This window comes from Salvia miltiorrhiza, unplaced genomic scaffold (assembly GCF_028751815.1).
Source record: "Salvia miltiorrhiza cultivar Shanhuang (shh) unplaced genomic scaffold, IMPLAD_Smil_shh original_scaffold_209, whole genome shotgun sequence".
NCBI lineage: Eukaryota > Viridiplantae > Streptophyta > Magnoliopsida > Lamiales > Lamiaceae > Salvia > Salvia miltiorrhiza.
Genome location: NW_026651501.1, coordinates 370,483 through 382,494, shown reverse-complemented (window position 1 = coordinate 382,494; position 12,012 = coordinate 370,483). Strand labels below are relative to the sequence as shown.

The window sequence follows — 12,012 nt, the reverse complement described above, 5'->3', positions numbered from 1 at the left end:
ATTAAATTTTGATATCGTGCATCGCACAATATAACACTAGTTGATGTAATTTTAAATACGTGAACTTTCAATTGCTTTGAGTTTTCACGCTATTATTATTTGCTTACATTGGTGTCGAACGGCTGCAGCTTGGTCAGCTTTGCAAACATGTTGTCGTAGAATTTGGCATTTTTTTTGTTGTATTCCTTTATTTTTCTCCTCAAGAACTTTGTATTCGAGCTTCACGTTCCTTTTTAGATATGATGGATTGAACAAAATCAGGATTCTCTTATTTCTGTTGTAATAATGATTTGAGAATGAGGATTATCATGTCAGCTGTTGGTTGGGTCTATTTGAGGGGCTCTTTTGATATCGATCTCAACCAGATCCAAGTCTGCCATGTTCATGTAAACTTGGGTTATTCTGTATAATGCTTTCACGTTCGTGCTCTTGAGTTTTAGTACCTGTTTACAGCAAAATCATGGCAGCGAGGTGGGCTGACATGGCATTTTCTGGCGAGCTTGGCGAAGAATAAATTGTGAAACTTGCATATTAAATGTGGTGGATCCCACCACATATGTAATATAAAAAAAATGAAAAGAACTAACAACGTTTAGGGAAGAGTTTAATTGCACCCAAATTGGGATATTGGAGGCTTGATTGTTTCATTGTTGAGTATAGGAGGCTAAACGCCATATGGGGTGTCCATATTAGGGACTTAATTGCTATTTTTCCCTAATGATAATAATAGTATAAGCCCCTTTTTAAAAGTTATTGATGTTATCACCAATTCCAAGTCCTGTAGGCCACAACGCTGGTAACCATACTTTACTCTACATGGACCACATTAATTGTGATTAGTTGAAGTGGTAAAATAATATCATCGTGATTAGATGAAGTGATTTTGCATATATAATTATATTATTCAGTTCATTGTCCATTTAAGCCGTGTAAATATTTTAGGCGCCAACTTCAACATTTTTTTAAGAGTAAAATTTTGAAGTAGCCAAAATGAAGCATAAAACACAATTTATGGCCACACATTGAAAAAACATAAATTTTGGCCATTTTTATTGATTTGGACGTTTTTACCCTTAATGAGGCGGACCGGATAAAATCAGGCACGCGGGTCGCGTGCCGGGTCGGGTTAGACACTTATGGCACTATTAGTGCCATAAGTGCCAAGATTTTACTTTGGTTTTATTTTGGATTTCCAATGGCACTTATGGCACTATTAGTGCCATAAGTGCCATCGGAAATCCAAAATAAAATCAAGTAAAATAGTCATCTTGGCACTTATGGCACTAATAGTGCCATAAGTGCCAACGAAAATTCAAAATAAAACCAAGTAAAATGATCATTTGGGCACTTATGCCACTAATAGTGCCATAAGTGCCATACGTGCAACACAAATACAGAAACAACATCATTTAAACCCTAAATGGAACATCTAAACCCTAAATGGATAATCTAAACCCTAAATGGATAATCTAAACCCTAAATGGAACATCTAAACCCCAAATGGATAATCTAAACCCTAAATGGAATATCTAAACCCTAGGAGGAAGCGTGCACTTATGGCACTAATAGTGCCATAAGTGTCATACGTGCAGCACAGATCAGATCAGATCAGATCAGATCAGATCTGTCGATGGCTGAAATCGAAGGAGGCGAAGATCAGATCTGCCGATGGAGGAGGCGGCGCAACGATCAGATCAGATCCACCGCCGCCGCCTCATCAGATCAGATCCACCGCCGCCTTATCAGTTCAGATCTGCCTTCGCCGCCGCCTCATCCTTCGCCACCTGACCGACCTCCTCCACGCCGCCGATTTCAGAGGACCAGATCTCCTCCACCGCCGCCGCCTCATCCTCTACTCCGACGAAGTCTACCCAAGCCGCGAGAGCTCCGACGAATTCTTCAAGCTCGGCGCCGCTAGAGAGAGATAGAGGGAGATGAGAAAGAGAGATGAGAGAGCGGGAGCCGAGATGAGAAAGAGAGAAGAAAGAGAGAAGGGTAGAATAGTCATGACATACAAAAAATGACCAAAATTTATGTTTTTTCAAATGGTGGACAAAATTTGATGTTGTATGTTGAATAGGGCCATTTGACCCTATTATCTCTTTTTTTAATGCAGTCAACCTCAACATTACTTTAGAGATACTTGTGTGAAAAATCATATTAATAATTAAAATACTGTATATTTGAAAATATAATTTTAGTTCGTGTGTAAAATTAAAAGATGTGTATTTGAAGATATAATTTTTAATTTATATGTAAAATTGAAATTATGTAAAAATCCGCGTATGTACTTCAATTATTTTTAAGTTTTATATTAAATATACTATGACACAAATAAATAAGCACAATGACTAGCAGAAAAAGTACAATCCTTTAGGCACAGGGTACAAACCTTCATCTTTATCGCTTTTGCCGTTTCCCACCGTCACGAAGCAAAATCTTTTTCTCAAACGACCGCTTTAGCCCTTTTTCATCAGTTTGCTTTCTTCAGACTCAATCAGGAGTATTATTTTACAGTTGTTAGGCGTATAAATTTAAGGATAACTACACACACGAAATTAATTAATATTCATATTTGTAAGTGCATAATTTGACGTTTATATCAGATCCGTTCCGTGGTGTGCATCCAGCATTCAATTATAGGTCATATTTCCATCTGGGTTTTTGTTTTTTGGGCGTCTTCTTTTCTAGGTCACAGTTCCCGAAGATTTTATTCTGTGGGCATCCGGTTTTATTGCAAGAAAAAGCTGAGATTTTGACAAGAAATATGGAATCATCATCTGGGGCAGCGCCGGAATTCGATTATTTGTTCAAGTTGTTGATGATTGGAGATTCTGGGGTTGGGAAAAGTAGTCTTTTGCTGAGTTTCACATCTGATGCTTTCGAGGAGCTATCTCCCACAATTGGTAGCTCAATGATCTATCTTCTTCGTGTTGCTTGATCTGAATATGCTTGTGTTTTTTATCATATGATTCCTATAAGTTTGTGCATTATATATTGAGTTTAGTTAATGTGGTGGGAAATTGGAAATTTCAATGTGGAGATTTTGATCCTTTTGTGCAGGGTCTTGATTGATAGGGTTGAGGAATTGTTGTGGTTATTGACATAGCTAATGGGTGGATTTCTTTTTCGGTTTCCCCCCCTCATTATTTTATGATCTGAAGCCAATTGCTAGGTTCTTGGGGTTGGATGATTTGTGATGTATTTGAGGATAGCATTCTGTAGGTTCCTGTAGTATATTTGATCATGGACCTTCTGGAGGATGAGCGTCTCACGTAGTATAATTTTGAATGTTGTAGTATTTGGAGTAATACCTCAATGCGATAGAGGGTTGGTTTATACTATGGGGGCTTTTACTTGTTATGATTGATAAGATACATGATTGAATATTTTTATCTTCTAGTAGGATTTCTCCAATCCCGCCCTTTCAATAGGATATGAATCAAGCAATATGAGCTCAAATGATGGAAATTATAAAGGGCCTTGGGATATCCCAAAGTTCCAATTCATCTTAGTAAACAATGAATTAGCCTATTCTATTTTTATATATCTAAATCTTCAAATAACATCCCTATAGATACTAATAATCTGGCTCTGTTTCCTCTGACTCGTGTTTATAAATGAAGATGTTTAACTATTCATCTAACCAACCCTAGTCATTTTTGGTGTTCGTTCGAGTTCTTTTTTATTTTGAGTTATGTGGTTTCTTAGTTTGTTTAATTGATTCCGTAGCCATTATGCTGTTTTCTTTTGTAGTACAAAACTACAAATGGGGTTGTGTTCTGTATCTTCTATGTGATATACGACTGTCAATACCCCCCCCCCCCAACAGCCGCCCTCACACACACTAAAAAAGTTGGTTTTCGGTTTGTGGAACCGTTATATTGCTACTGTTGTTAATAGATGCGGTTTTTGTTGTACTCATCAAATCATTTTACAATCATTCTCACTTTACGTCTATAAACGGAACCTGTCTATGAGTAAGTACCTACTTGTTTGGCCGTGGTGTAACAAGAAACTAAGCAAAGCATGTTTTTCTTGTGGATGGTATGGGTCTTAATCTTGGGAGTCGTGTTTATAATGCTCACTAGTTTGTTGCTTTCCAGTTTTCTTAGTGTTGAGTCTATCATGTCGTCATTTATTTGAATTGTGAATACTATTCCTTCATACGTGTGGTCTCTAGGATATGTTACCTCTGGCACTGAAACGTTCCATTTCTATCTACAGGAGTGGATTTTAAGGTAAAACACGTAACACTTGGAGGAAAGAAACTGAAGCTTGCAATCTGGGACACAGGTAAGAATGCTGCAGATTTTTTCTTCCAATGGCTTATATTCAATTAGCTACCTAGAGATTGAGTGATGACCAGACGGCTCAGTTTCTTTAGTAGCAAGGCTAGAATTATTGTTCTAACTATGAGCATTGGGGGGCATATAGTAGAATCATTCACTAACCATAACATATATGCATTATATGTATGTATATTCCAGCTTCTTTTACTAACTATCTTGTATTCAATTGTTGAACATCATTATTCATTATAGTTTTAATACCTAGCCAACAATTATGAACTTGTGATATACCAATAGCTTTTAAGGTGAATGTATCTTCTATTTTTTCTACCCCACCGAAAAAAAACTCCTATTTGGCATTTGCATGTGTTGTCTGTTTTATATGGATCTATATTACTTCAGAGTAATTGATTTCAGATTGCTTGCAAATCTAACTTCCCCTTTTGCAGCTGGACAAGAAAGATTTCGGACTTTGACTAGTTCCTACTATCGAGGGGCTCAAGGAATCATCATGGGTATGCCGAATGCCGTATAAACACCAAATTGTCTATTTCGACATTAAAGCGTTTCTTTTAATTTCACTTCCTAGCATTATTACTTAATATTTCCCAGTTTCTTACCCCCAAAACCATTTGTTCATGATACAGTATATGATGTGACACGAAGAGACACCTTTACGAATCTATCTGATATTTGGGCTAAAGAAATCGATCTCTACTCCACAAACCAAGATTGCATCAAGATGCTAGTTGGCAACAAAGTAGATAAGGTATTAATTCCCCTTTTTAGCACTAGCTGGCGCATGATATGGAAAATATTATTAGGTATATGTCATATTCTATTATCATTTAGGTTTATCTGTTAAATCTTGTCTCTGGTCACTTTCTCCGACTGTATTGTGTGGTAGTGTTCTTTTCTGCTTGCGATATCATTCACATCTTTTGCAGGAGAGCGAAAGGGTTGTCAGTAAAAAAGAAGGAATCGACTTTGCTAGGGAATATGGCTGCCTCTTCATCGAATGTAGTGCCAAAACTCGTGTCAACGTGGAGCAGTGTTTTGAGGAACTTGTTTTGAAGGTCAGTAGGTTTGCATAATCTATGTGTGGATTTCTTGTTTCAAAGATATAAAGGCGCGTTAACCTTAGCTCCTAGCACTGGATGGTGTTCTAAAATCGTAATTGGTTTTAATTTTGTCTTTATATCGACAGATCTTGGATACGCCTAGCCTCTTGGCCGAGGGCTCGGCTGGTAATAAAAAGAACATCTTCAAGCAGAGACCTCCCGAGTCTAGCGATGCATCGAGCAGTTGCTGCTGAATCTTTTATCGCTTGTGTTTTCGGTTTCGTGTTTCTGCAACTTTCATCTCTTGCATAATATCGTATGTTGCTTAAGTTATCTAACATGGCATTCTTGTTTGATCTTTTGTTTTCATCCATAGATTGGTGACTGCAAAAGAAAGTATAATGTAGTCTTAAAAGTTGGTTTCAGATTTACTTTTCTCACTTTTTATATAAACTAGAATTATCGTATAAAATATATTTTGCTGAAGGATTATGAATTTGCTGTAAAATATTATGAATTTATTGTGAAAAAGACGAATTTGGAAAATAGTAGTTTTACCACCTATAGGATTCAAACTATGTATCACGAATTTATTAAGCAAATCGATGAATTTATGATATATATCGTTAGATTTTTATAATTTAAAATGGTTGGAAATCATTCATTTTATATGACGAAATAAAATTGTTGTTACTTATATGATTCGAATTATGAAATTTTTAAGTAAAATGATTACATTATTTAAAACTGGAAAATGATTTTTATTTGAATGTGTATCTAGATTTAATTGAACACACTCCATATAAATATTTTGCTATCAAAATACTTTATCACATGTACGTGGCACTTTCATAACCTGTTATCATGATTGTTTTTATGGTGACCGACTTCATATCTAAATACAAGACAAAATAGAAGATAACTACAAAATTAAAAAACATTTTATTCCAAAAAAGTGGCACTTTCATGACCAGTTTGTAAACACAAATTTTTGTATTTTAATTTGATAAAATACAAAATGCGTTACAAAGGTAATTTGATAGAATTTGATAGATAGATTTATGCGGGTTGTAATCTCTAGTTAATCCTCTGATTCTTCTATTCCATTTGATTCTTGAACAAGCTCGAAGGTTCTTGAAATACTTGATTTGATGACGATAAATCCAAGGGACTCAAGTCATGATTTTGGATTGAACGTTGAACTTGATTTGATTTGAGAACATTCTTAGAATTTGTAAGAATGCCTTGAAGCTTTTGAACTTGATTTCTTTGGATACTTGAAGATCACTTCAAAGATTTGCAGGAATACTTGAAGAGTTTGAAGGATACTTGAAGATTTGAACGCTCAAATAATTGAAGATTCGAAGGATACTTGAAGATTTGAATGCTCAAATACTTGAAGATTCGATGGATACTTGAAGATTTGAATGCTCAAATACTTGAAGATTCGAAGGATACTTGAATGTTGCCTTGAAGATCTTGAAGATTTGAAGGATACTTGATGAATACTTGAAGACTTGATAGAATTCTTTGAACTCCTCAATCTTCCACTTCAACTTGCGATACTAGAGAGGATTTTTTATGCTCTTTGATCTTCCGCTCCTTCGAGTTGTTCCTAATGAGCACCCCAACACCTCTATTTATAGATTTTAGAGATGGGCTTCGTGGGCTTTATGGGCTTTGGGCCTTCATGCATGGGCCTTAGGGCTTTAGGTGTCCATAAGCCCATTAATTTATTTATGTTAAATATTAATTATATATCTATTTAATTTAGGAATAAAATCCCATTTAATAAAATAGACAATATAATTGAATATTTAATTCATGAATTTACACGTGGCACGATTTAATTCGACGACAATTTAATTGCCTACAAATTGCCCCATCGAGACTTGTTTATAGACAAAATGCCTTTGGTAATAGACGAGTCTCGAAATATATCTTGATAGTTTAAACTCTTATCGCGGAGTTCTTGATTTTGAATTTTGTAAATAGTTTATACTCGTATTTAGGAGTTCTTGAATTTCTTTGAATTTTGTAAATAGTTTATACTCGTATTTAGGAGTTCTTGAATTTTTTTTTTTGAATTTATAAATAGTTTATACTCGTATTTAGGAGTTCTTGAATTTCTTTGGATTTATAAATAGTTTATACTCGTATTTAGGAGTTCTTGAATTTCTTTGGATTTATAAATAGTTTATACTCGTATTTAGGAGTTCTTGAATTTCTTTGGATTTATAATAGTTTATACTCGTATTTAGGAGTTCTTGAATTTCTTTGGATTTATAAATAGTTTATACTCGTATTTAGGAGTTCTTGAATTTCTTTGGATTTATAAATAGTTTATACTCGTATTTAGGAGTTCTTGAATTTCTTGGGATTTATAAATAGTTTATACTCGTATTTAGGAGTTCTTGAATTTCTTTGAATTTTGTAAATAGTTTATACTCGTATTTAGGAGTTCTTGAATTTGGATTTGAATTTTAAATAGTTTATACTCATATTTAGGAGTTCTTCATTTGATTTTGGAATTTTAAATAGTTTATACTCGTATTTAGGAGTTCTTGAATTTGAATTTGAATTTGTAAATAGTTTATACTCGTATTTAGGAGTGCTTCAATTTGATGACCGATTAGGCTTTGTATTTTTAATCTGAACATATATTGACAATTGGCTTTTTAATAGTAACATATAATTGCCCCACAAAAAGCCCACGTCCATTATTTGAAAAATTAACTCCAATTTTGGCTTGAAACTTATTTTGGGCTTCTCAAAGTTAACTTAGCCCAATTCTCCATGGAGTGAGTAATTTCTTGTCTTGAGACTCAATCCCCATCATCGGACTAATTTTCTGCGGCAAGAAACCAGCACCTTTGATTCTAAAGCAGGAGAAAGCTGAGAAGTGACCTTATTCGAACTCTTCGCTGCCAACTTCCCTTTTTAATCCCATCTTGTCGTGGATAGAGGTTGAACAAATAGATGAAAATGGAGGGTATACTTTCGATAATTTGATGAAGGTGACAGCTTGCAAATTATGTTAAGGTATCAAACACCCATTTTGACAGAGTACTCTGCCCTCCACCTTTCACCATGGCCCAACCAATCAATTTAAAGTGTACTATTTCTGAAGTTTTGTTTTGAGGTTATAGTTTGTTGAAAGAGCCGTTGGCAGCCTGCAGAGGACTACCTTTTTCGAATGACATTGCTCATTTTTGCTGTGTTCTTCCAAACGTATTAAATGAATCTTAGGACCACATCCCTTTTAAGCTTTAACAGCTTGTTTTGAAGGGCCTTTCATAGCTGGAAGAATAGCTGGAACTCCACTCTTCGTACACTGACAGCTATGTTTAGAGATTTGGTAGCTAGGATTTTTTGGTGAGAAGTTTGCCTATAAATAGAGACAATGTTGCCACTCTTCCTCATTCACCAATTCGTTTGTATCTTACTTCTTCCTTCATTGAGTGCAGCAGAGCTCCGGCCAAGATTTTTTTGCAGAAAATCGGAGCAAATTTGGCGGCTGTGGCGGCGTCGAAATGCTTCATTCTCTTATGAGCCGAGAGGAATGCCGAAGGGAGTCGGGGGCAGCTGGAAGTGCGGCAAAGAGCTTGGCAGCATCGGTAATTTCCTTTTTCTTCTCCGTTAACTGAAACCTTGCAGGCGATGGAACAGAAGCGATTAGGCAAGTCTTGAATGTGCCTGCCACAAGCTTCACAGCAAGTGCCACCACCTTTTGTCTTTGAACTTTTTGCATCTTTTAGCTGAGGCCTTGGATTCAAATGTACTGCTTTCTCCCCATTTATTTTGTATGCTTGTATGAGAGAGCAGTCTAGATACGGCTGAATATCGTGGAGGCGAACGACATCGCGGTAGACGTATTTACAGATTTGCAGGAGGCGATGGAAGCAGCGGTGGTGCGGCGGCGTGAGTAGGGGCGGAGCTCCAAGTATCGGCTACTGGAGCGACATCGTCCGGCTCCAGTTTCGGGCTCCGGCTGCGAGGGCACGTCCTTCTCCGGGGCAGTGGGTTTTCTCCGCCACCGGCACCTCCTCAGCCGCGCATGCTGCCGCTGTCGGCTTTCTCGCGGTCTTCAAGTATTGCCGAATCACGTCGCCCATCTTCTTTCTTCTTCTCCGCAGGCGCTGCCACCTTTTCCGGCTCGGGCTCGGGTTCCGGCTGCGAGGGCACGTCCTTCTCCGGGGCAGTGGGTTTTCTCCGCCACCGGCACCTCCTCAGCCGCGCATGCTGCCGCTGTCGGCTTTCTCGCGGTCTTCAATTATTGCCGAATCACGTCGCCCATCTTCTTTCTTCTTCTCCGCAGGCGCTGCCACCTTTTCCGGCTCGGGCTCGGGAAGGATGGAGCTTATCGGGAGTGAACTTAAAGGCACGTGACGGTGGTGATACGAAACGACGGCGGCGGATCCCACCACTACCATCATGCAGAGAAGGACAGGCGATGGCGGAGGCTGTTGCTGCTCATGCCGGGAGATGGCAGTGACCGCGGCCGGAGGGAGAAGGGCCGTTGCTGAAGCTCTTGCTGTCGACAAAGGCGGTCAACCGCGGCGGTGCTCTTTCAGCGGGTGAGCTGTTGTCGGAGCTATACGGCGGCGCGACGCCGGATTCAAGAAAAGGAACGGATCAGCGTCGTGCATGTGTGTACGATGATGGCGGTGAGAGTCTGTTCGTAGACTTTGCTTATCCAGACGCGAGCGGAGGGTCCTCATGTTGCTCTAAAAAAAAAATTGACGAGGCCATTGAACACACTCCGACTGTCATTGATTTATACTCGGTGAAGAGCCGGATACTAAAGCATGCTGGTGATCCAGTAGCAGCTGCTGCATTGGCTGATGAAGCTAGATGCATGGATCTTGCTGACCGCTACGTGAACAGTGAATGTGTCAAACGTATGTTGCAAGCTGATCAGGTTGCATTGGCTGAAAAGACAGCTGTATTATTCACTAAAGATGGAGAGCAGCAACGTCGGCGGAAGGAGAGTAACGGCGCCAACAGACGCGCCTCGCCGGATTCAGAGGCGGCGCAGAAAGAAGGAACTTGAGGTCTGTGTACGCATCCTTCTGTTTCAGCGTGGATAAAATTAAGAGAAGAGAGGCCCACTAAATCATGTCTATTTGGAGAAAGCCCGTCTCAATTATACCAAGCCCATTTCTATAAATCAAATAAATCGGGCCCAATTTTGGAAACAAAGTATGGCCCAAGTTTTGAATTGATTTTTTTTTTTTTTTTTTTATCAAACCACTTATTGTTATTCAATAATTTGTATTTTTTTTTTTTTTTTTTTTTTTTTTGCAGCTGGTAGCAGCGAAAGCTTGGTGATGGCGATTTTGGAGGGTTATGTTCAAGATTGGCGCAGTCTTATCAACCAACTTCATGACGGATTTTGTCCCAAACGAGATGCTTTGAGTATTTGCAAAGTTTGGAATCTATTGTTATTTTTCTTCCAGCCTTGACATCTCCATTAGCCCGACTAAAGACCATCCTCAGAGAGTTCATCCAAAAAAATCTGGCAGCAGCCCATCTAAGACCTTATTTGAGTGATGTTTACTTTGCACTTCAGGTGGTTCAATTGGCTTTTAATCAGATATCGGGTGCGCTCGGATCTGGGCCATTGTGAGTCCAACCTTTGAAGATTGCTGGTTACATCTTCTATTTGCGCGCATTCGAGCAGGCTAGATGACTCAATGGTGTTCTATTATGTTTGGCGAACATGTGTTTCAACTTCACGAGCGGATTCAACTTTAGCTTGGAGAGAAGTGAATTTGTCGATGCATAGCCGACCTCAATGCCAGATGACTCAATTCTTTGACAGGTCTTGGGTGCGCTCAGGCCTGGGATTGTTTGAATCTGGTTTGAGTGAGGTTGTTGTTATGTTTGGCATCTCACGAAGTTGGGAGAATTCTGCACAACGGCTCGAGAAGATTGAGTATTTTCTTCTTGATGCTTAAGCCAAGGAGAATGAAGCCATCGTCCGAATTGCTTTGATCAAGGAAGTGCTTGCTATGATAGAGAGGTGGAAGACAGAGATGATGTTGTCCTTCAAGCAAGATAGTGCCTCCTTTCATATTGTCCGAGGTGCAATCCCAGAATTCAAAAGAGATTTTGACAAACATAAAGTTGCACATGTTGATGAGGAAATGCTGCGGAATTTTGAAGACTTCAGAGTCACTTTTGATCTCTGCTCAGAGAACTTTGGAGGATCAAGACCCATTTGCTTAGTATTGGTGCAAACCGCAGTTTCTATCATTTCTCTCTTGATGATTCTTATTTGGTTTGTGATGGATATTTTGACATCTTCTCCAAATGCTTGTGCTTCTTTTGATGGCTTGATTTTCTTCCCAATTTGAGACATATTCGGCTTCACATAATCAACTTAAATCATAACTTGATGATATAAATTGAAAAGAGTCAAACACAACTTATGACTGAACTTAGAAATTATCTAAGCTGCCTACGTACCCTTTTGAAAGGGATCAAGTCAAAACGTAGTTCATAAGATCAACAAGTGTTTGAGATTGGGTGCCGTGCACAGTTTATACTCATGCGGGCCAGGAGTAACATGCAGTTTAGGCTCGTGCGTCAAGGAGCTGTCTTCATACACTCCATTTTGTTGCTTTTCTTCATTTCTGGTTTTTCATCTGACTATC

At 38.4% G+C, this 12,012-nt stretch overlaps 1 protein-coding gene and 1 long non-coding RNA gene across 2 annotated transcripts; both read left to right on the top strand.

Moving 5' to 3' along the window:
* The first annotated feature begins 2,387 nt into the window (after positions 1-2,387).
* Positions 2,388-5,778, top strand: LOC131003386 (ras-related protein RABC1). The gene is made up of 7 exons (XM_057929904.1): positions 2,388-2,645; positions 2,731-2,906; positions 4,228-4,296; positions 4,742-4,807; positions 4,940-5,061; positions 5,240-5,368; positions 5,500-5,778. Exons 2-7 carry the CDS (start codon positions 2,768-2,770, stop codon positions 5,605-5,607), a joined length of 633 nt encoding a protein of 210 aa, XP_057785887.1. The 5' UTR covers positions 2,388-2,645; positions 2,731-2,767; the 3' UTR covers positions 5,608-5,778.
* A 4,552-nt stretch (positions 5,779-10,330) lies between these two features.
* On the top strand, positions 10,331-11,669 carry LOC131003385 (uncharacterized). Its single transcript, XR_009094630.1, has 2 exons — positions 10,331-10,555; positions 10,661-11,669. It is a non-coding gene; the product is annotated as an uncharacterized LOC131003385 (long non-coding RNA).
* The last annotated feature ends 343 nt before the right edge of the window (positions 11,670-12,012 follow it).

Coding starts and splice junctions, on each gene's coding strand:
- LOC131003386 (XM_057929904.1), top strand. CDS start 2,768: ATGGAATCATCATCTGGGGCAGCGCCGGAATTCGATTATTTGTTCAAG. Junction 2,907..4,227: donor GGAGCTATCTCCCACAATTG/GTAGCTCAATGA, acceptor TTCTATCTACAG/GAGTGGATTTTAAGGTAAAA. Junction 5,369..5,499: donor TTGAGGAACTTGTTTTGAAG/GTCAGTAGGTTT, acceptor TTATATCGACAG/ATCTTGGATACGCCTAGCCT.